This window comes from Papaver somniferum, chromosome 4 (assembly GCF_003573695.1).
Source record: "Papaver somniferum cultivar HN1 chromosome 4, ASM357369v1, whole genome shotgun sequence".
Lineage (NCBI taxonomy): Eukaryota > Viridiplantae > Streptophyta > Magnoliopsida > Ranunculales > Papaveraceae > Papaver > Papaver somniferum.
This window is the reverse complement of record NC_039361.1, coordinates 10,514,763-10,540,416: the sequence shown is the minus strand read 5'-3', so window position 1 is coordinate 10,540,416 and position 25,654 is coordinate 10,514,763. Positions and strand designations below refer to the sequence as shown.

Genomic DNA, 25,654 nt, shown 5'->3' with positions numbered 1-25,654 from the left:
TGTTATGGGTCTTCAACATTATCTCACCTAATAATTTTACCAGTATACTATGCTACAACACTAGAGATGTTTTTAGTTTGTTTGAAAAATATTTGCGCAGGTGGTATCCCTATTTTCCTTTTACCAAGTCCTCCATTGTTTCTAATTAAGAACAACATGAACAAAATGTGGTTAGGCTTGGCTCACACAATATGGTGTATTCGTGCAAACACGTTCGTGTTATGGGTCTTCAACAATATATCTCATCTAATAATTTTACCAGTATACTGTGCTACATCACTAGAGATGTTGTTAATTTGTTTGAAAAAATTGAGCGGGTGGTGACCCTACTTGCCTCTTACCAAGTCCTTCATTGTTTCCAATTGATAACAATATGAACAAACGTGGTTAGACTCGCACAATATGTTGTAATCATGCAAACACGTTTATGTTATGTTTCAATAATATCTCATACATTTTCTTTATAAAGTAGTAATTTACTTTTGCAACAACTTCATACAGGACTATTAGTTTGATCTCTATGTTAGATTTAGAAGTCTTAAAATTTTGAGATGGAGGAAGATATTGAACTTGGGGTTAAATTGTCATGAAGAATGTGAGGTATGTTGTTGGATGAATGGAGAAAGCTCAGAAGAAATCTCATCAATGCATATTACTATACGTTTATCTTGATGACATGGAGCAATATTTACAATCGTCTTGCAACACATTGCAAGGTTTATTAGGTTAAACTTTTAGATTATAATGTTTGGGTTGAAACAAACGTCACTGTGATCTTTGATATCAGACATTCAGAAAAGAATTTGATCCTCTAATAAGAAGTTACTAATGTTTCCCCTATTTATTAACGGTTTCTGAAAAAATCTCTAACCGTAACTACAAGCCGGCAACAGAGTCAGTCAATTGTACTGACGGCAGTCTAGAACCAGAATTCTAGACATCAGAGGCCAAAACAAAGAAGTCTATTTTAGTTTCACATTTATTTTATCAGAATAAACAAAAGCTAAAAGGGTTTTATTATCTAGTGCACTCATGCACTATATCTCTTATATTTTATTTGTTTTTTTAACTTCCCATACCAATGATTGGCTCTTATCTTGGGCATGCACAAGATAACAGAACCCGTATTTGGGTTTATTGATGACATTAATTTAGGAGGATGTTATGATTGTCTACACGTGTGGCTGTTGTTAGGTTATGTTTGGTTGGTGTGTGTACGTAGGCTTCTTATTTGGAGTCAACACCATTATTAATAACTAAACACTTTGCAAAAATATATAATTGTTGAGATTGAGATTAGGTAACTGGTAATATATCATCCTAAATTGAATCAAACATCTTACCAAATTTGCACTGAACTAATGCTAATACAAATTAGTTTGTCAAATTAGGATTAAGTTTTGCAATCTTAGTTCGAAAGGGTATCAGAATACTGAATTTTATGTAGACTGGGTTTGGAGTTGAGGTTCCAGTATCATTACCGATGACTGTACCATAGGATATTGGCTCATACGACAACAATCTAGTATCTGGTATCATCCTTAGACTTGCTTAAAAATTTTGAGTGGGTCTTGACCCATTTGCCTCTGAACAAATCTGGCACAGCTGCCCTAACCATAACATGAACAAAATGTGGATATGATAAACTTTACATACACAATAAGGTTTGTTTGTGTGATCATGAATTTCTTATGGGTCTTCAGCAATATATTATACCTTTTTCTTATTATAAGTCTAAGTTGGCGTCAAACTTAAAGTTCATCTGAAGCCATTAGTTTGATTATGTTTACTAATATGGTCTTCAAACATTGAGATGGGGGAGGAAATTGAAGGCACGGTTAACCAATAAATCACGAGAGCTTATTTCACGCATGACAGATCTTGAGTAGCCGTACACATCAGTGGGCATACACCTAGTTCAAGACTTATTTTTACTATGGTGTCAAGCCCTCCTCCTCCTCATGAACATAAATCTAGTTCAAGACTTCTTGTAGGGTTCATATCCCTACAACACTTCTTTTTACATTGATTATATGTCTTCTTGGTGCAGTTTGTGCACAAGAAAAAGGGCACCCCTTAATAGGAATAGGTACTCAAAAATTTGTATGGAGTGAGGTTTGGTTTTTCAGTGTCTAACTGAGAGATTTTGTTTGTGTAGATGAACTAGGATATGATTCGTGCCGTAACGGCCCGGGCTTTGGTTCTCGTGCCAGTGTGTTGCGTTTTTCTTCTTCTTTTTTCTTAGAAATAAACAACTCATATGAATAAATGTCACCCACATTAAATGCTATATTCTTAGTTTATGCCCACAGAATGAGAAAGTTAACGTGGTACAAGATAACTCGAGGGATAATACCTGGTGACTGTAGAATTGACCTTCAAATAAAAGAAATAAATGATCCAATTAATCAATTAGCGATATGCTTCACGTTTCATAAACTACTGAGAACCTTCGATTTTTAGGTGATACTGGTTCTATAAGTTGCCCTCGTTTAATAGTACAGTACTTCATAGATTTTATAAATAATTTGATTTTACATGATTTCTGAAAGAAAATAGAACATGAGCGGTAGAAATGGAGTTGTAACCCCATTCAATAATGCACAACCCAATTTACTTGTCGTTTTGTAATTTCTGAAGCTTGAACACTTCTTTGCACCTTGATCTATATGAACATTTCTAAAAAAAATTCTAAAAAAAAAAGACCTATATGAACATGTTCAACCCTCATATGGATCATTTTCTTCAAAATGTAACCACGAACGTCAACTGAATGCAAAATAGCAATCAGTTGAATTACACACCAAATAATGCCATGTGGAAATAACTTACATGTCCAAAATATGGATGTCCGGTGCTTGTAGATAATTCGATCAACCTAATATGTACTGAATTTTAATTGTAGAATTATAAACTAAAATTTACATTTAAGTTTCTCAAGATAAGAATCAAAATCAAAACCAATAAGCATTTAAACTATATATCATCCTACATTTCCATTTCCTTCTCCTTCTGAATTGCATTTAACCATTGTGTTTGTGTATGGATGCCCATCTTATTCATATTTCTAAATTCATTTTTTACAATTACCCATATCAACACTCCAGTATTAAAGTGATTGCATTACATATGCATGAAACTAAGTTGATTACATCCCCAGTCTATGGTCATGACCGCATCTTGAATCTGCACATAAACATGGAAAAGCGTTACCAAACTACTAATAATAAAATCATTAGTAACCAAATGGGATGCCTCCATCTCAGATCAGGTGATGAGTGCCAAATAATGTATATATCTATCCCTTTTTGTTGGCATTTAACTCATCTTTTGTGCAGTAATTCTACATTTTATCCCATATTCTGTATTTTCATTGTTTTCAAGAATAAATATTTTTCTTACTTAATTTTGCATTTTTAGGTAATAAATAAAGTCTGGATAACTTGCGGAGCGGAAAAGAGTTGAAGAGTAGTGAAAAGCCGGAAGAAATTACGCAAGGAAGCCGCAAAGAATGGAGCGCACGTCCAAAAAGCTAGGAATGGGCTCAAGAAGGAAGAATTGTTCTTAAAGAAGATATGGGCTTGGCATACCCAAGGCCCAAAACCCTTACCCAAACCCATTTTCTATAACCAAAACCGCCTCCATTCTCAGCCGTCAGATTGGATCCAACTCATCATCCTACGGTCGCTCATTCATAGAGCATCAAAATCTGAAGTCTCTGCCAAACACCACAGCGCCTAAATTCCAAGCCTTCAGATTAGATTGTAGTTGAATCCAACGATCGCTTCTAGGCCTGTGCATCAAACCCAGATACTTCCGCTTAACACTACAACACCTAACTCCATCTAGCGCCGTTAGTTTCGTTGTATATCTGTATCCAACGGTCGCTGCCAGCATCTTCACTTTTATCCGTTAGATCAATCTTCATCTCCACACCCCACGGCTAAGCATCGCAAGACATCGAAATCTGATGAGCCCGCCTCACACTCGAACAACCTAACCCTATACCCATCAAACCAAACAGACCTTACCCAAATTCTCATCTTCCTCCTTCGAGCAGTCGAGCTCTGCTCCTGCCATGTCCGCCACCTTACCCTGCCCCGCTCAACCACCACCTCAACCACCACCATCTCCTCTCAAATCAACCAAACACCATAACCCATCTCCATTACCATCATTACAACCTATCTAGCCACCTAATTTCCCATTTTTATACACATTTTTCTCAAAACCCTAACGTGTGAAAAATTGGTAAATTAGGTGAGTTAGGAGAGCAATTGGAGGCGTGGGAAGCATCAGAAGACCGTAAGGAAGCATGGGTGAGAGCTATCAAGAGTTTGCAGTGATTAGGTAAACCTAATTTCTATTTCTTATAAACCCTAATTTCATAATTTGGGGATAATTGGGGGAACATGATTGTACGTCTAATTGAAGCATGTGTTGGTTGATTGGGTTATTATCAGAAGGTTAGGTGAACCAATTTTGGGTTTAATTGTATTTTTTTCACAAACCCTAGTCTACTGTCAATTTGGGGATTTTTTGGGTAGAACCCCAATTGTGCTTGTAACTATAAATATGGGTTGTGGGTGTTGTTGTAAAAGTTATGCTGGACTAGCCAGTGTCCAGGACTGTGAAGTTCTGTTAATATTCAATTTCAGTTTCAAATCAATTTTAGTTAATTTTCAATTTCTGTTTTATTTCATGTTTAATTCCATGTTCATTTAGTTTATGTTCTTATAATTTCTGTTTGTTTCTAATTTCAATTTAGTTTTGTGTTTAATGTTAGTTCACTGTGATGTTTAGTTTCTTCAATTTTCCTAGTGCATGTTCTTGTTGATGTTTGTGTTCCATGTAATGTTAATGTACCTGTCATGTGATACATGTTTTGATGGAATGTTTGGCTAGAAGCTTTGAGGCACTGTATTGATTGAGCAGTGGGGAGAAACTAGTGCTCACTAGTGACTGTGAGCAAACTGGTTTTCTTCCCACTCTAATTGTATGCCTAGGATCTTGCCATGTCATTTTTGTGCCCTGTTCTTTCTTCACTCTTTTTCTTAGGCTAATTGCCTTTGTGTCACTTTCATTTTGTTCCATTTTGTTTTGTTTTTGTTCACTGCTTTGTTACTCATTATCTTGTTCACACTGTTTTTGTTCACTGCCACTCCAATTCTCCTCCATTTCAATTGCTGCTACTACTTGCCTTGCTCTGCTGCCTTGTCTCCCCCTGATGCTGTGCACTTGCCCTTTGCACTGCTGCATTGCTTTCCTTCCTCTTCCTACTGCTGCTGCTTCCTCTACAAAGCCCAAGGTTTAGTTCACAACCAAAGGCCCAGAAATAGGTTCAGAACAAGAAAAGCCTAGCTTAACCTGAGGCTCATCCAACTGAGCCCAAGGCTCAGTTCACTCCATTGAACCCAAGTTCATATCCAATCCCAGTAAACTTCAGAGGCTCAAGGCCCAGATCACTTCACTAAGCCCATAGTCCAAAACAGAAGGGTACTCAAAGCCCATTGACCACTCAAAAGCCCAACAGCAATTTAGAAACCCAAAATAGCTAGAAACTCCAAACACACCCAGTCTCCGTGGATCGACCCGTACTTGCACGAGCTACAACTGACGACCGTGCACTTGCGGTATTACTGTAGGCCCGCCGTTTCATTTCGCTTAATTTTTCACACATCTCCGGGTCCACCAAGTTTTTGGCGCCGCTGCCGGGGACCATTTTGCATTTAAATATAATATCTTCGGGCCCCACCAAGTTTTTGGCGCCGTTGCCGGGGATTGGTGCTGTGTTTTTCTTGTAATTTTATTAGCTATTTTTGCATTTCACTGCATAGCATTTGCATCTGCATCTGCTTCACTTCATTTGCTGTGGACCTGCTGTTCTGAACCTGTTTTTCCTCTGCTGGGACGCCACCAAGGAAAAGAACCGAAGCGCAACTGGGTTTTTGCAACAATATCAGAGCAGCTGGGATGTGCTTAAAAGGTAACCCATTTAAGAGAACCCGAATTGTGGGCTTCCAATTTTTTTAATTGTGGGCTTGTAATATTAAAGCCAATTTTTGGGCTTCTCTTATTTTCTGTTGGGTTTGTAATAATTTATTTGTGGGCTTGTTTGTTTAATTTGTGGGCTTGTGTATTTAATTTTTGTGAGCTTGTTTAAATTGGACTTGTATTTTGTATTCTGGGTTTTTAAACCCAGCTGAGCTTGTAACCGATCACGCTAGTTGAACTCGTTAGTGGGCCGAGTACCCAAATTCTAGGTCGAGATTTTGGACTCAGTTCCACCAAAAGTTTTCAACCAAGCGGAGCCAAAGCAAACACAAAACAAACAGTGGGCTTGCTCCCATTCAAAAACCAAATTTTATTTTCTTTTTCTAAAAAAAAAAAAAAAAAAAATTATTACTTTTCTCCCAATTTTAAAACCAAATTTCTACTTTGCTCCCGTTTTTAAACCAAATTTTCTTTTTCAAATATATCCCATCAAAACCAAAATTTTCCCAAAAATCCAAACCCATTAAAAACCAAATTTTTGAAAACCCATTAAAACCAAATAGTGGGCTTTGTGTCTTTTCAATATGGGCCAACCTCGTGCTCTCCATGAATACATGTATCCGACAATAAAAATTCCATTATCATGTATTGTATTACCTCAAACCAATAACCCTTTTAAAATAAATGCAAGCATGATACAAATACTTCCTATATTTCGAGGGTTCGATTCTGAGAACCCCTATACTCATGTAAGAGAGTTTGAACAAATTTGTCGGACTATGCAACCTGATCATATGTCCGAAGACTCTCTGAAATTGCGTTTGTTTACATTTTCTTTAAAGGAAAGGGCCAAAACATGGTTTTACGGTTTGAGACCACAATCAATCAACACTTGGGACCAACTCACAGATCTATTTTTCAAAAAATTCTTTCCACATCATAGGACCATCGCTATTCGTCAAAGTATCAATTGTTTTGTCCAATTGGACGAAGAAACTGTTTTTCACTATTTTGAACGTTTTAATGATTTGTTGAGTGAATGTCCGCACCATGGATTTGAGAAGTGGAGACTTGTCGTCATCCTCTATGAGGGACTAGACTTTAAATCTCGAACCATGGTTGAGTCTATGTGTAATGGTGAGTTTATTGATAAATCTGTGGATGATGCATGGAATTTTTTAGCCGAGATTGCAGAGAAAACCCATCAATGGGAATCCGTTAGGGAAACAGGAACAACACCACATGATATGAGTCACCCCCATGAATTAGAGTTTTATTCTTGTAATAGCTCCGACCTTAGGATTTAAAATTATCCTAGATTGCAAAATCCCTATCATGATGATGATGATGATTATGATGTTATGTTAGAAGAACATGTCTATACTGAAAATGTTATGGAACCTTTGGGTTCAAATATATTAGGCTTCTCTGCCCCGACCTTAATGCATGATATTTCTTCTAGTATTCCATGTGATGTTTCCCCTGATGTGCCGATACACGAGAATCAATCTGTTGATGATGTTGATGATTCTGATTGTGATCTTGCCAATTTGATTGATGATTGTGAGCATGATGTGACATGTGTAGATGAGTTAGGAGATTTTGATTTGATTGATAATGATATGCCTATTCTTCTACCTAAGTCACAATCTGATGGCCTTCCACCCAACCTAGATTTGGTTTGTACCCATATTGTCAAACCGATTTTTTTGAAAATTCCTAATCTAGGATTGGAACTGTGTGCCTCCCAAGTCCTCTTGGACTATTTTGTTTCAAAATATAACACTTTTAAAGAGCCACAATTGGAATGCATTTCTTTGCCCATCCCGAACAAAGTCCATTTTCAGTTAGACCTTGTGAATCCTGCACCCCTAAAATTGTTAGATTTTGTGCTTAAAAGTGAACCTGTTGAAAAATTTTGGTTTAGGGGTGATTCATTCGGTTTTTCACTCTCACTCCCATTTAAGTCCAATTTTAGCGTTTTGAAACTTTCTATGTCTCTACACTTTGTCTTTTGGGTTGATCCTCAACTCTTTAGATTGTTAGTGTATGTTGAATTTTTGTATATAATCAAGTAGATAAATTTTAAAAACCTTTTTTTCCTTTTGTATATATTTTGCTAATCCATTATGATCTCGGCTGAAATATGTTGGATTTTTGCCTTGAATAACGGAGTTTTAATTCTGCTTTCGCCGAAATCGGGTATTCTCTCTCCTTTTACTCTACTCAGCATGTCCCTTTCCATATGTTGCATTTTAATTCTTTCCATATTTTGAAACATTGAGGACAATGTTTAGTTTAGGTTTGGGGGTATAGAGTAGATACCATGATAATTTGCCATAATTGAAAACGAACTCCTTCTTCTTTTTGAAAAAAATCGAAAAAATTCAAAAAAAAATTTAAAAAATTGAAAAAAAATCATAAAAATGGAGCTCATTTACCTTGAAATGTTGACTCTTGTGCAAATATGTAATTATTAGGAGTCTTAGTCTAGATATTTAGGCACCCTGATTCTAGCACAATTCACATTGTGATAAGAAATTTGCACGCGCACGATCTACCAATACATGTATGGCCTCGATCTTCAAGGTGTTTGATAGGAAGTTACGATTGCCAATCACTTTAGAATACTGAACGAAACTTGACTAGCTTGTTCTTTGGTTGGTTGGGATAGAAGGTGGAGGTTACATTAAGAAAGACAACCATCGAATTTAACTGGGTGCATCAAAAAGGGCTACCTCTTGCAAAGTGTCATGTAATTTTTGTTTCCTTTTGTATGTATCAAAAGTGTTTCCTTTTCAAAAAAAAAAAAAAAAAAAAAAAAAAAAAAAAAAAACGATGTATATATTCAAAAAAAAAAAAAAAAAAAAAAAAATCAGAAAAATACAAAAAATCAAGTATTTATCAATTCCATCATCTCTTGTTCCAAAAATAAAAGAGAATAGTCAATGTAAATAAGAGTCATGTAAATAGTCATTTTGTTGTTTTATTGTAATAAGCAAGGAGGGTGTATGCCATTGATGTACAACGCGAGTAATTGTGAAATACCTCCAACTCATTCACAATTCTCGTAAAGTCCGGACAGCTAGCTAGATTTCGACCTCAGTTCTTAGCCTGAGAAACTATCTCTTGGTGATTAGTAGTCATAACTTCAGATCTTTCTTTACACATGTGTAGATACACTTTACACTCTTATCACATGTCTTTTTTTGTTATCAGTGCTAGGATTGTGCCTTTGATAGCTAGATTGACATCTCCATTTTGCTGTGAGCTTAAACTGTTTTGCACATGTCACATTTGATGGAATCTGAGCTTATATTTTGACCTAGAACTTTGTAGGTACGTTCTAAGAAAACCTTCACGAGACTTCAACTCGTCCACTAGGGACACTTAGTGGTTTAAAAGGCTTAGTGCATACGCTAAATGCATTCGAGAGACCAACAACAGTGGTATAGTTAGGATTTCCTTAGTTTTGTTTTACTTGAGGACAAGTAAAATTCAGGTTTGGGGGTATTTGATGAGTGCCAAATAATGTATATATCTATCCCTTTTTGTTGGCATTTAACTCATCTTTTGTGCATTAATTCTACATTTTATCCCATATTCTGTATTTTCATTGTTTTCAAGAATAAATATTTTTCTTACTTAATTTTGCATTTTTAGGTAATAAATAAAGTCTGGATAACTTGCGGAGCGGAAAAGAGTTGAAGAGTAGTGAAAAGCCGGAAGAAATTACGCAAGGAAGCCGCAAAGAATGGAGCACACGTCCAAAAAGCTAGGAATGGGCTCAAGAAGGAAGAATTGTTCTTAAAGAAGATATGGGCTTGGCATACCCAAGGCCCAAAACCCTTACCCAAACCCATTTTCTATAACCAAAACCGCCTCCATTCTCAGCCGTCAGATTGGATCCAACTCATCATCCTACGGTCGCTCATTCATAGAGCATCAAAATCTGAAGTCTCTGCCAAACACCACAGCGCCTAAATTCCAAGCCTTCAGATTAGATTGTAGTTGAATCCAACGATCGCTTCTAGGCCTGTGCATCAAACCCAGATACTTCCGCTTAACACTACAACACCTAACTCCATCTAGCGCCGTTAGTTTCGTTGTATATCTGTATCCAACGGTCGCTGCCAGCATCTTCACTTTTATCCGTTAGATCAATCTTCATCTCCACACCCCACGGCTAAGCATCGCAAGACATCGAAATCTGATGAGCCCGCCTCACACTCGAACAACCTAACCCTATACCCATCAAACCAAACAGACCTTACCCAAATTCTCATCTTCCTCCTTCGAGCAGTCGAGCTCTGCTCCTTCCATGTCCGCCACCTTACCCTGCCCCGCTCAACCACCACCTCAACCACCACCATCTCCTCTCAAATCAACCAAACACCATAACCCATCTCCATTACCATCATTACAACCTATCTAGCCACCTAATTTCCCATTTTTATACACATTTTTCTCAAAACCCTAACGTGTGAAAAATTGGTAAATTAGGTGAGTTAGGAGAGCAATTGGAGGCGTGGGAAGCATCAGAAGACCGTAAGGAAGCATGGGTGAGAGCTATCAAGAGTTTGCAGTGATTAGGTAAACCTAATTTCTATTTCTTATAAACCCTAATTTCATAATTTGGGGATAATTGGGGGAACATGATTGTACGTCTAATTGAAGCATGGGTTGGTTGATTGGGTTATTATCAGAAGGTTAGGTGAACCAATTTTGGGTTTAATTGTATTTTTTTCACAAACCCTAGTCTACTGTCAATTTGGGGATTTTTTGGGTAGAACCCTAATTGTGCTTGTAACTATAAATATGGGTTGTGGGTGTTGTTTTAAAAGTTATGCTGGACTAGCCAGTGTCCAGGACTGTGAAGTTCTGTTAATATTCAATTTCAGTTTCAAATCAATTTTAGTTAATTTTCAATTTCTGTTTTATTTCATGTTTAATTCCATGTTCATTTAGTTTATGTTATTATAATTTCTGTTTGTTTCTAATTTCAATTTAGTTTTGTGTTTAATGTTAGTTCACTGTGATGTTTAGTTTCTTCAATTTTCCTAGTGCATGTTCTTGTTGATGTTTGTGTTCCATGTAATGTTAATGTACCTGTCATGTGATACATGTTTTGATGGAATGTTTGGCTAGAAGCTTTGAGGCACTGTATTGATTGAGCAGTGGGGAGAAACTAGTGCTCACTAGTGACTGTGAGCAAACTGGTTTTCTTCCCACTCTAATTGTATGCCTAGGATCTTGCCATGTCATTTTTGTGCCCTGTTCTTTCTTCACTCTTTTTCTTAGGATAATTGCCTTTGTGTCACTTTCATTTTGTTCCATTTTGTTTTGTTTTTGTTCACTGCTTTGTTACTCATTATCTTGTTCACACTGTTTTTGTTCACTGCCACTCCAATTCTCCTCCATTTCAATTGCTGCTACTACTTGCCTTGCTCTGCTGCCTTGTCTCCCCCTGATGCTGTGCACTTGCCCTTTGCACTGCTGCATTGCTTTCCTTCCTCTTCCTACTGCTGCTGCTTCCTCTACAAAGCCCAAGGTTTAGTTCACAACCAAAGGCCCAGAAATAGGTTCAGAACAAGAAAAGCCTAGCTTAACCTGAGGCTCATCCAACTGAGCCCAAGGCTCAGTTCACTCCATTGAACCCAAGTTCATATCCAATCCCAGTAAACTTCAGAGGCTCAAGGCCCAGATCACTTTACTAAGCCCATAGTCCAAAACAGAAGGGTACTCAAAGCCCATTGACCACTCAAAAGCCCAACAGCAATTTAGAAACCCAAAATAGCTAGAAACTCCAAACACACCCAGTCTCCGTGGATCGACCCGTACTTGCACGAGCTAGAACTGACGACCGTGCACTTGCGGTATTACTGTAGGCCCGCCGTTTCATTTCGCTTAATTTTTCACACATCTCCGGGTCCACCAAGTTTTTGGCGCCGCTGCCGGGGACCATTTTGCATTTAAATATAATATCTTTGAGGCCTACCATCAGGCGTATCAAAATTTATCATGCCTACTCGCGTAGATAAACTTGAAGTAACTAATGGGATAAACCTGAAGTAACTAACGATAAGCACAATAGGTAGCAAAGAAAAAAAAGTTGAAATTTCACTTTTTTCAAGGTAGAGCGCATTCTTGTGTCACAGAAGAGGGATTTCTGAAAGCTCTACCCTTAGCATGCAGTAGAGAATCCACTCCCAAATATTGGAAGCTAGAAGAAGATCGATCAACAGAGTTCGTGATTGGTACATACTTCTGATAAGCCAACAAAAATTAAACCTCTCAAACAGCTGTAGGAGTTAATAGCATCAAGCTCAAAGGGTGTGCGTCTTACTTTCTATGAGGTAAAAAACTGAGACCAAGATCTTAACTCTAAAAAGCAGCAGATGTTTCTTATATTCTTTTGTACTTCACAAATTTCAATATCATCAAAACGACATGATTAGTCATCAAGAAGTTAATCAGTAAAAGAGAGCACTAAAAGAGAAGGAAAGATGCACAATATATACCTCCAGAAGCTCTCTTGTAGCCTTTTCATATCCTACCATTTCCACGACCTGAAAATATATATACTGTCTTGCATAATTAGTAATACTATCTCGCAAGCGACAAACAATATATATATACATATTGCAATTTAGGAAGAAAGAAATTAAGAAAGCTTATAATGAATCTCATAATAGTTATTCTGCAAATCAATGAATTCCAATTATTATACTTTCATAATCTCGAACGCCCAGATAAATTTATCTGTTAATTATGCATATAAATGTTTACTAATTTTTCTGAGAGTATTTGGGCACTGCAATTAAGTATTTGTGCCATCAACGTTGGTTCAAAAATCTCCTAGACAACCGCTGCCAAGCATGTCTATCAAAGACACATAAGAAACCATTATACGGTTAGTCATTGTAAAATCATTGTTGATACTAAAACAAAGTATAACATTAACTCATGATTTGTAAGCTAAAATCATAGATTTTAGTTTATTGACAAACTAAATGCCATACTCTTAGTGTTTCTGGATTGATGTTTATACAAAAAGATATCTTTGCAAGATCTAAAAAGAAAAATCAACCCAATTCAGTAAAGATGTATAAAAGCCAAAATATGTATGACTTTTTTTTTCTTTAAAATCATACATCAAGAGTAGACAACATCAACAGTAGAAGGTTAAATTAGACAGACATTGAACACGAATTACTAAATTACTGAACGAAAGGTTGCAATTTCTGAACTAAAAAGATACCAAAAGTATAAATCAAAGCAATTTACTTGTAAAATTCTGAATGTGCAAGGATCAAACGGAGTAGTATTTACCTAAGATGGATGGCACCTATTTTCATCTGAAATAAAACAAAGAAAATAACTTGGAAATGTAAAATTTATATATGGCCTGTGTGATTGAAAGAGAAACCCGAAAAGAGAAACCCGCATCAATTGGAGTATCCGTTACCTAGCGTTCTTGAGAGAGGAGGCGTAAAAAACATGGGTAGATGATGACCTCTGTTAGGGTTTATGTAGGCGGACAATTGTAACGTACTATGAAAAATTGATTGTTGGATATGAATGAGACTCATGAGAAGGCTTGAGTGGTGCAAATAATGAATAACAAAGAGGGAAGATCGGAAACCCTAATATCAAAGAAGAAGATCATGAGCCCTAACGTATGTGCTACTAAGAGTAACGCATGAAAATAAAGAGACAAGAGTTGAATTTGAGACGTTGGATGGGAGTGTAGGAGGAGGGTGCAGCGTGAGCCAAGATTTATCGCTTTCACTTCCTTCCACTTTTAAAGCAATGAGAGCCATTGATTGCTTAAAAAGATTAATTCAGAACCATTGGATGGGCAAGAACACATTTATTTTTGTAAGATAGATTCTTGGTAATATTTTGGCGTTCAACTGTGTTCTATTCTATTATTGCATAATGTGAACAAAAAAAAACACTAGAATTGGGGTTCGAACCTATGACCTTGTGGTCATGGATATTTTTCAAAAGTATTTGTAAGACGCATATTCCAATGTTTTTCCACGAACCCGTTTCCAATGTATATACCTCAACTTCAAATTCGTTCCCAATCTATCAAAATTCAGCCCTGCCTGGTCACGATTTACATAAAATTGAACTCTGAGCCCCAAAATCCATCATCTATTTTAGCCCCAAAATCCATCCGAAACATGAAAAAATAATAGCGAAAATCCTAAAAATCTCGCTGATGACAAAAAAGGACAGATACCTTGGAACTCCTCTCTTCTTTGATAAAAATAGAAAAGAGAATTTTGAACCGTTTCTAAAGACAGGGACAGATTTGCTTGTGGGCCGTCAAAAGTAGGTTTCTGAGCCCTCTAGCCCTGTAAGCCCACACCTGTGTAGAGTATATCGTTCAACACCTGCGGCACACATTTTTTATACTTTACAAGGATGGAAATCAAAGATGCTATCTTAAGCGGGCAAAACAGTATTGCTGGCTCTTCCTAAAGATACTCTGGACAAATGATATAAAATTCAAAGAGATTTTTGGTGGAATAAAGATAGGTCAAAAGGCAAAGGTGGATATATAAAGGCGTGGATTGGCATGTGTAAGCCAAAATTGCAGGGAGGTTTGGGAATAAAGAATCCGCATAATTTTAGTATAGCTCTCTTAACAAAGCTAGATAGAAGAGTAATGACCAAAAAAGATCAACTGTGGGTGAAACTGCATGAAGCGAAATATTATCACAACTCAAATCCTTTAGAACCTTCAAGAAATTATGAACTCTCTTGGATATGGACAAGCATTCAAAAAATTTAAATATTACAAAATAAAAATTATTTGGCAAGTGAAAAATGGAGCTAATGCGAATATTTGGGAAGACAATTGGATTCCTAATACGGACAGAATAAACAAACCAAGGATAGAGAAGAATCTTTGCAGCAAAAAGTTCAAGAACTAATAAATAATGAAGGTCTCTAGGACACGGGACACTGGAAAAATAGAAGCTTTTTCCGCTCCAGAAATAAAAGAAAAAATATTAGCTATTACTCCTAATAAAGAGGAAGAAGACAGAATCAGGTGGAAACATCATCATTCCGGAGATTTACGGCAAAAAACATCTATAACTATCTCATCAATCAAAATACAGATGATGAAGATAATATTAACTTTCCTTGGAAAAATTATGGAAGTTACAGTCAATCCCTCAGATTTAAACTATTTATTTGGAAACTAGTTCAAAAAGCCTTAGCAACCACTAGCAGACTGGTATCCCACAATTCAGAGATGTCTCCTGAGCGTCCAATGTGTAATAACCAAGCGCTGAAAACGGAAAATCATCTATTTAGAACTTGCCTTTTTGCTAGATCAATTTGGTTTGGTTGCTCTTTGGACACAATGAACTTGCAAATCAATGCAGACACAATTAGCAAGTGGGTTGAAATGTGGATATCAGATCCAAATTTTTTGAAATTTTGTGAATAGATTGCAACTATCTTGTGGTTCATTTGGAAATATAGATGTGAAGTAGTGTTTAGAAAAACCGTTCCAGATACAATATCTTTGATTCAACAAATCAAAAAATTCATACAGTCTGTGTCGTATAATAAAGAGGCCAAAATATAAGATACCCAAAAAGCGAAGTTTCATAAAACTTCATGGAACAACAACAAGGCAGATTGGATAATATTCACTGATGCTCCGTATAATAAAGAAAACATATCCATGGGATACGCTTTTATTCTGTATTCGCTTGACCAAGAAGCTTTCATGCATATTTCAGCTGGTTCGGATTTGGCCTCTTCGGCTTTGCACGCAGAAGCAAAAGCACTTTTAAAGGCATTAAAAATGGCTAGAAGACAATATACTATCCAATGTCTATATTGCTACATACTGTAAACTCCTGGCGGATTCTGTCAACAAAAAAGACACAGATGCTTCATGGGTAGCTGAGGATACTATAGATTTAACTATTTCAATTATAGGAAATCTACCACAAGCTAAGGTAAAATTTATAAGCAGAGACCACAACGCCGCAACGGACTCAGTGGCAAAAGAAGCAAGGATCAGAAGACTTCAACACTTGTCAACGCACTTACATCAGCGAGTGCAATAAGAGAGCATTCTTTCTAATATTTTTGATAAAAATGAAATTGTTGTTCTTTTGTGTTACATTGCTTAATTAATATATCAACCTTTTTCATCAAAAAAAAAAAAAAAACTCGGAGTCATCCCGTTAACCAAAATGAAATGGTTACAACAAGGAGGATAAAGAATGATGTAGTATCGTCAGGAGTGGACTCCATCGAACGAAGAAGAATGAAAGACATTACTTGCAAGTAACTGAGTTCAACAACTTAATCAATGTATAATGGATCTAGAGCAAACCAATACAGATAAAAGCAGTCACAAACATCATGTTTCATCCTTGAGAACAAGATCCGGAGATTAAAGACTATCTCAAATTTGTTATTTGCTGTCCTATTTTCTGTTTTCCTAGGTTAGAAATATACTGTAATATAATTTCTGTTTGATTCAAAAAATGGTAAATTGGTAATAAAGAAAAAATGACGTAGATCTTGATTCTTTGAATTATGGACCCATCTGAGTCATTTGAGTTTACAAGCAAATGATACGAGTACTTTATTACGAATTCATTAAAAATACATTACTAGGAATGCTCAATATAGTGGTGACTTACAAGACTGGCAAAACTAAATTTCTACGTTGCCACAATGATATAGTATACAACAAAAACAGTTATGCTACACTGATTAGGTAAAAAAAAAATCTCATTAAATTAACGTGGCGATTTACCGAGGTCTAAAAAATGGTAATTGAAACCTGAAATGGGTGAATTGTATCCATCATCTTCAGTTCGTCGAAGAAGATACCTCGTTCTCCTTTTTATCGCTTGGTAAAGTGATTTCATTCTCAATCTTTTCAACCGTCTCAGATGGAGGCGTTGCAGCAATGACTTCTGGAGCTGCTGCAGTGACTTCTGGAATTGTTGCAGTGGCTTCTGGAGCTGTTGTTTCTGTTACCAATCAAACAATGTAATAAGTATCTCATGATTAGATAAAGGAAAATGACAAATGAAACTACGATAGAAGTTATGGAGTGAATATCTCATGATTAAAGAAGGAAAATCACAAATGAAACTACAATAGAGGTTACTGAAGAATTAGAAACCTTGACGTTGAGGTTGAGGTTGAGATTCAGATTGTTCTTGTTCTTCTTTAAGGGCTGCCTCTTTTTCCTTCTGGGCAATATTCGATTTTATATTTGCATTCACTAGGAATTCTCCAAGGTTAAGTGGGGGTTCTGCGGGCTCTGCACCATCTGCATATATAAACAATTACTTTAGATTACGGTTTTTGTCTTTGGTCATGAGTAAAAAGAAGAAAGATAAACAAGGACAGATAGAGAGACAAAAAGATGAAGCAGGAACAAGAATTGTTCCCAAATAGAAGGCAAGCGAAAAACATGACTATGAGATAGGTTCTTTTCTGCTTGGGAGGAATCAGTATTGACATTGAAGTTCTGAGGACTAATTACTAATTGTAAGAACCATGTCTATGTTGCAAGTAGAAGGTCTTCCATAGGAGGCTTTCTACATCATGATTTAGACACTTTATGAATTGATAAAAAAAGACAAAGATGCATGAACGGACTGTCTTAACTGACATCTCACACTTATGAAAGGAACAGAACAAAGCGCACAACTGTGGAAAGCAGAGATCACCGCACAACATACCCCAACCAGCAGAAGGTATGCATGCCCACAGAGTCAACTATTGAAATCAGTTCCGGAGCGTATTCTAGGTTGGATTTTGGAATGCTTCACAGACACACTAAAGACTGTTTACAGTAGAAATAAAATGGGTTCATCAAACACCTAATCATTCCAAATGAAGTCCAGAATGCAGAATTTTATAATTTTACTTCAGTCATCCAACACATAGAATTTATGCTGGGATTATATTATAACACTGAAGGTTGCCCCATTGTCATCTCCTAACAATTTATGCTCACGGATACAATCAGGGGCGGAGTCAGTGTATAACAAGGGTTTGCAGTTGCTACCCCTATCCAACTGGCTCCCAAGCCTAATTTTATTTTAGAAATGGAGTTTGAAGCCCTTTTTTGCTTAGTTGCTTTACTATTTGCTTCCCCATAGAAAGATTTCCGGCTTCGCCCAATCTTATGGAAAAAACTCAAAAGCTTGTACCTTACAAGTTTGGGAGTGCATGAAAGTAGTGTTCATGATGACCACATATGAAATACTGTAGATTTGTTTCTCCATTAGTGCTACTGTGAGACAGGTTCTATTCTGACGGCATCTAGCAACTGATTTTGAAATTACTAAGATTTGCAGAGTTCAAACCCAAACAACTCCGGATACAATTTCAGATCCACGGCTCTTTTCAATCCTGCTCTAAGTTTGCCAATTCGGCAGCTTAATCTTTATTCCACAAAAAAAAACTATGAAACACCAATGATTCGTGCGATTTTCCTAGTACCCAAAACTTCATAATATATGTTCTAAGAACAGGATTCTCTAGTCACTTCTTCTCTTAGCAGCAGTTTTAGCACAATAAAATCAAAAACTAACTCAAATCCACTGCTCGAACTCTCATGCAATAGCAGTGGCCAACCTCTATTGACATTTAAACAGGAACCTTGAAGTATCTAAACCTCTATTGACATTTAAACAGGAACCTTGAAGTATCTAATCAATGCAGTTTCTTAGAAATTCTGCTTCTTAGTCAAGGACTTGCAACTTTCATAAATGTCATATACTCTATGGTTTATAGTACCAATGCACTAGCAAAGATGAACTAATTAATACAACAAAAAAAATTGTTTTGATTTCCAACTGATACCAGTTCCTTCTAGTTACTTACTTGGATCAACCACGTCCGGAGAACTCTCAACAGCAGAAGGCGCCGTAGACGAGGTTGGAGGTGTAGTGGTGGCATTTGTGGATCTATAATTGTTCTGCGCTGAAGGTGGAAGATCATCTAGACCAATCTCCCTCTCAAGCGTACTCTTGAACTCCCTCGAAACTTCCTGAAGGAATACAGGTAACATCAGACAAAGCTAATACTTCTTCCCTGCCATAAGAACTAACTTTATATAAATTACAAATGCACCAAACCACTTACCTGAAGTTCTCTAATTGTCGGCTGGAAAGCGCGCAATGTCTTTCCCAGATTCTTGGCTACCTACATTTATACAAGTCAAGTAAGAAAACAATTGGTACCAAGAGATAAACTGAGATATGTTCATCCGAATTCTCACCTCAGCAAGACCTTTGGGACCAAAAACTAACAAAGCAACTACTCCAATAACCAAAGCTTCAGGTGCTCCAACACCAAATAAAGAAGCATAAACAACTTTCCCTCTAATTTTTCTCTTTCTGCCTGCAATAACACAAACCAAACATTCAACAACTAACCCTAACAAAAACAAACTTCAAAATTCAAACTTTCTGAACTTTCTGTACACCAAATTGAGCTTATATTTGTTGAAAAGGTGATATATTTAGCAAACCCAGATTACAAAATTACCTAATTTGATAAGTTTTGGTCCAAACTAAAGAAAGAAAAACACTTTAAAGCTTCAAATTTAATACATCAATTGAGCTGAAACTAGTTATGAATTTGTATAAAAGAAGTGAAACCCAGATTAGAAAATTACCTAATTTGAAAGTTTGAGGTCTAACCGAAATACCCATATGCTTCAAACCACTCCATGGAGTAAGACCCAGTTGAGGAATTGAAGTAGAAAGATGCAATTTTGAAGTTTTAGGGTATAAGACTAAAGATGATGAGATGGTGAAGGAAGAAGTCGATTTCTTCTGTGCTGATGAACACAAAAATGTTGGAGGTGAAATCGTTGAAGCCATTTGTTAATGGGATTGGCTTCTTTCTTTCAGTTGCACAGACTTTCTTTTGCTTTAGTTCCAATTTCTTAGCAGGAAAAGGGCGATACAAGGGTATTTTCGTCACCAAAAAAGTATACGAAATCTTAGATTGATAGATGTGATTCGTTTGGATGGTCAGGATTGAATTTTGGGGTCCATCTATAGCATGTGTTATGATCTGTAAGTAGTTAGTTGAAGTGTTGAATTTGTTAGAGCATCTCCAATGTTAGGTGTGAAGGTCTTAAAAAGACAAGACATCTAAGATTTAGCACTTTTCTAACCAAAAATTTATCTCCAATGCCAAGGTCAAGGTAAGGTAAAAGTATGACATGGATGTCATCTAATAAGAAAGGGTAAAGGAGAAAGTCATATCTTTACCTTCTCCATGACCCAAGGTCTTTTGACACATAATCAATTCTTTATTCCAAAATTAATTTGTCTCTAAGTTCTAGGGTAATAATATCTTGGCATTGGAGATGAAATTTGAGGTAGAAAGTATAACTTTCATTTTTTTTAGCCACATAGTAATGACCCACAACAAAAAGGTATTAATAGGACCTCCACCTAGGATTACCTTCACCCCTAACATTGGAGATGCTCTTAGCTAATGTTTTTAACACCGCCGTGGCGCCGTTAATCCCACTACAAGTGCAGTTCAGTTTCCCCGGGCGTCTACATCTCAGTTCTACCCATCTTTTATCCCTAGAATGAAAAACATCTAAATTGGAGATCAACAATGACGAAAGCTATGCAAATTAGAGGACAGATGGACATTTACAACAAACGACCATGATGGTTCAGACAATGCGAGACATGAAAACATACAACCAAGGTCACTAATTAGGTTTAGCATAACAATCTGTTTGGCATCATATTATCTCTAGTTTGCTTCAATAGCTCTTGTCTTCTCATTTTATCATTCCAACTAAACTAAACATAATATATATATAAATACGACATCCACAAAAGTTCCTCTATGAATTTCAGTTATTGGCATTTGGATATCCTGAGTGGTTTTTATTTGGCATCTGATCAGTTTAATATCCTCTAACACCTCAACTCTTGGCTTTTGTAAGCAATAAAATGTCAAGTCTTTAAGATTATGTATGGTGAATTTTTTTTTCCTCTTAATAAGATGCAAACTCGAGCAAAATAGCTTTTATGTACAATAAATAAGACATGTAAATCTATTATTCTATATAGTATGTATTACTTCTATTAAGGTATTATCACTTTTCCATTTTAACTTATAAATAGACCAAATTAAGAAAAAACTTTTTTTAGGAGCGCAATATTTTTTTTATTTTCTTAAATCACTTAACATTCATGTATATCATGGTATACCCTAAGTGTGAGCCGACAAAGAGCTTCACCAGCTAGTTAGTTCAGGTTATAACGTTCCATCCTCGTGATGGTATTCTGAAGTGTTTTTGTATGAGCAAAAAATATAACAGACACGTGTCCAAAGATTAGAGCGAGAGTAACTTAGTTGGATACATCCATGTATAGGAATTGTTACCTCTTTGCTAGTTCTTATCCTACCTAGTCAGCCCTATGGGAAGTATTATAACTTATGTGTATCCCTACCCTTTATAAGGGAAAGAGAGGGATGTTTTTAGGGATCCAGCTTCTTCTTCCCACAATCTAGAGCTCAACAAGAACTTCATAATGGCTACTGCAAGATGAAACTTAGCTTATATAAAGACAACTCTCTTTATTGATGTTTAGAAATCTCTCAAAACTAAACACAAGCTCTAATCTTGCTCATATGATCAACCACAACTTTGGTGATCATATATATATAGAACTATGAATTCCTTTTCCTAGTCCTATTACCTTATTACATGTCTATCCTTTTCTTAGAACTAGATGACTTCTAATTCCCTTAGGATTACATCAATTTCCTAATCTTGTCCTAACCAGCTTGTTAGTGACTTCTATGTTGAAGTTAATCCAACATTCTCCCCGTTAAGCTTCAACCTTACCCGTAACATATCTTGTACTCCAATCAGTTGTCTCATTTCTTCAAACTTGATCCGAGCTAATGCCTTTGTCAATATATCTTCTTTCTGCTCAGTTCCAGGTATGTGTTCTACGTTAATGACCTCCTTCTCGATGCATTCTCGTATGAAATGATACCTTTTGTGAATGTGTTTCGTCTTCCCATGAAACACTGGATTTTTAGTGAGTGCAATTGCGGACTTATTATCAATCTTGATGAGAACTTTTTTCAGGTTCTCTTCCTTTGATTTCACCCAACAGTTCTTGAAGCCATATTGATTGTTTAGCTGCTTCTGTTGCGGCCATGAACTCAGCTTCGCATGATGACAGAGCTATTGTGTCTTGCTTCTGTGAACACCATGTAATAGGTGCTTCTCCTAGATAAAATATATGACCAGTTGTACTTTTTCCATCATCTTGGTCAATATTATGACTGTTGTCACTATACCCAACAATTCCTTTTGATCCTCCTCGACCATACTTAAATCCATAGCTGATTGTTCCTCTTAGATATCTCAATATCTTCTTTATTACATCACCATGAGACTTGCGTGGACTCTGCATATAACAGCTTGCTACTCCCACAGAGAAAGCCAAGTCCGGTCTTGTGTGTAACAAGTATCTAAGGCATCCAACATTTCTTCTATAACTCGTTGGATCAAGCTCTGCTTCTTCTTGTGCCTTTGGAACTTTAAGTCCAAACTCCATTGGTATCTTAGTTGGATTACAAGTTTCAAGTCCCGCTTCTTTCAAAATTCTCCTTGCATAAGCTTCTTGTTTAATCTGAATCCCATCTACTCCTTGATGGACTTCTATGCCAAGGTAATAAGTGAGTTTTCCGAGGTCTGACATCTCAAACTTTGACGACATTTCTTTCTTGAACTCATTGATCACCTTAAGGGAGTTGCCAGTCAAAAATAGATCATCTACATAGACTGCAATCACAAGAAGCGTTCCCTTTTCTTCTCTTCTGTATACTGATGTTTCTTTAGAGTACTTAACAAATCTGTTTTCTCTTAATATTTGATCTAACTTTGTATTCCAGGCTCGAGGAGCTTGTCTTATACCATATAGAGCTTTTGATAACTTATAAACCTTATGCTCTTGTCCTTTTACATAAAAACCTTCTGGTTGTTCAACATACACATCTTCTCGCAATTCACCATGTAAGAATGATGTCTTAACGTCTAAGTGGTGAATTTCCCATAAGTTTGATGCAGCTTCTGCTATCAAGAGACGAATTGTCTCTAGTCTAGCAACTGGTGCGAAAATTTCATCAAAGTCTATGCCTGATTCTTGAACGTATCCCTTAGCTACAAGTCTTGCCGTATATTTGTTAATAGTTCCATCAGCATTTCTTTTAACCTTGAAGATCCACTTAAGACCAATCACTTTTACCTCACCTGGCTTATCAACTAGAAACCAAGTCTTGTTTCTGTTGATTGAAATAATTTCTTCTCTACATGCTTGTATCCATTTATGCGAAAGCTTTGCTTCCTTAAAGTTTCTTGGTTCGTCATTAATGGACAACAATAATGTCTCACATTCCTCTGCTGCTTGAAGAACATAATCCTCCAGATACTGTGGTTTTTGAGTCTGTCTTGTTGATTTTCGCAGTGGAATGGGTTGAGTTATTTCATCGATCTCCTCCTCCTCTTCTTCTTCTTCTTCTTCTTCTTCTTCTTGTTTTACTTCTTCGTTATTCTCAGTGTTTTCATTATTCTCTTCTTCTTCTTGATTAACATCATTGTTTCCATTGGTATTGATGATTATGGGTCATTCGCCTTCATCAATTACTTGACCCCATCTCATGTGAAACATTCCTGGATCCCTACTTGGTCCATCATTAGTTTCTTTCCAGTTCCAATGTGTTGTCTCATCAAACACCATGTCGCGACTTACTACTACTATGAATGTTGTTGCTTTTGGAAAACCTTGACGCGTTTGTTTCCCAACTAAACATGATTCACAGATCCTTGATTCATCGTTATCTGTGGTATCCCTCGAACCATCTTGTTCTGAGACATAGTTTTTAAGGTTCTAAAACTTATGTGTCCTAACCTTGCGTGCCACTTCCATGTCTGATCTTCCAGTCTCATATTCAGACACAATGTCCTTCCAATCATGAGACTTATCTTGTAGAGTCTATTCTGTGAGCGTGAGACTCTAACTAAAAGTCTTTCACTTGGGTCATGAACTGTTAGATAATCTTGTCGCATTCTAACATCACATCCAACTTCTGTAGCTTGTCCTAAACTTAGAATGTTGCTTTGTAAGTTTAGGATGAAGTAGATGTTTGTGACAAGCTTCTGTTCTCCGGTCTTGCTCTGAAATAAAATTGATCCTTTCCCTTCAATTTCTACAGAAGATCCATCCCCAAACTTCACTTCTTCCAACATGTTTGAGCTTAAACTCCAATAGCTTGTTAGTGACTTCTATGTTGAAGTTAATCCAATACTGTTATTGCTCTGATACCAATTAATGGCTACTGCAAGATGAAACTTAGCTTATATAAAGACAACTCTCTTTATTGATGTTTAGAAAATCTCTCAAAACTAAACACAAGCTCTAATCTTGCTCATATGATCAAGCACAACTTTGGTGATCATATATATATAGAACTATGAATTCCTTTTCCTAGTCCTATTACCTTATTACATGTCTTTCCTTTTCTTAGAACTAGATGACTTCTAATTCCCTTAGGATTACATCAATTTCCTAATCTTGTCCTAACCAGCTTGTTAGTGACTTCTATGTTGAAGTTAATCCAACACTTCAATCCCTTGTAATGGAGTTTATATGTAACACTTCCGATCATAGTGAAATCCCGTGGATGTAGGCTTCATTAACAGCTGAACCACGAAAAAAACCTTGTGCTCATGTTTACTTCGATGCACTTCATCTCTTATTTGTTTGTAGATCTTCATCTTGGGTGTTAGATTTCATTGGGTGTGATTGTTAGATTTTTAGCAACTACATTCTGACACAGACTAAGGGGACCGAGAGTCTCGGATCTGTAGTTTTTAGCTTAGGAGTAGTTCAAGTGAAATTTGTACTGATCTACTGACTATTGAGTGTTGAAGTGTGAAGGGTAAATGTGGAACTCGGACTAGAAAAAGCTATCTTCAGGCAGCAAACGGCAAAAAACATCAGTAGTTGTGTGTGGGTGAACCAGAGATACATACAAAGAGAACTTCGACAAAATTGGAAACAGAGATACTTCGACGAAGAACAAATCTGAAACAGGACGAATCTTCTTCTCATTTATCTCTTATTTTGTTTGTTAACACTTTGATCCGAATGTTTTGAGCACAAATTTTTTAAAAGGTGTTTATGGAAAACTAGGGTTTTAGACTTCGTCGAATTTTATTCATTAATTGATTAAAATTCATGGAATCACAATCAAGTTAATCGGGTCTCAGCATTCAGCTTCGGAAGAAATCATCATCGGGACCAAACGTTACAGCTCAATCAAACTTTGGTTGTTTTAACCATGTCGATTCATAGCATCAATCTCGGGTCTGGCCATCTCTGGGTTCATCGGGGCAGCTCCAATCAGTGACCATCTCGACCAAGTCCGTTTGTAGCATCAATGGGAATTACAACAACTTAGTCAACCTGCTCGGATCAAAATCATCTCGTGCCAAGTCAAATCGGGACACATACCAGTCGCTTCAGATCAACTCGGGAAGATTACACTCAACTTGCACCGGGAACTCAACTCGGGAAAATTGAGTCGGCTC

At 36.6% G+C, this 25,654-nt stretch overlaps 1 protein-coding gene across 2 annotated transcripts; it reads right to left on the bottom strand.

Moving 5' to 3' along the window:
• Window positions 1-16,538: 16,538 nt before the first annotated feature.
• On the bottom strand, window positions 16,539-19,933 carry LOC113274728 (sec-independent protein translocase protein TATB, chloroplastic-like). Of its 2 annotated transcripts, none has more exons than XM_026524119.1 (6): window positions 19,685-19,933; window positions 19,286-19,407; window positions 19,150-19,209; window positions 18,889-19,054; window positions 17,174-17,323; window positions 16,539-17,018 (listed from the first exon to the last, which is right to left on the bottom strand). In XM_026524119.1, the coding sequence occupies exons 1-6, from the start codon at window positions 19,890-19,892 to the stop codon at window positions 16,855-16,857; spliced, it is 870 nt and encodes a 289-aa protein (XP_026379904.1). In that variant the 5' UTR covers window positions 19,893-19,933; the 3' UTR covers window positions 16,539-16,854. The 2 variants fall into 2 exon arrangements, with proteins under 2 accessions (XP_026379904.1, XP_026379906.1); XM_026524121.1 differs by having other exon boundaries at window positions 17,180-17,323.
• Between the last annotated feature and the right edge of the window lie 5,721 nt (window positions 19,934-25,654).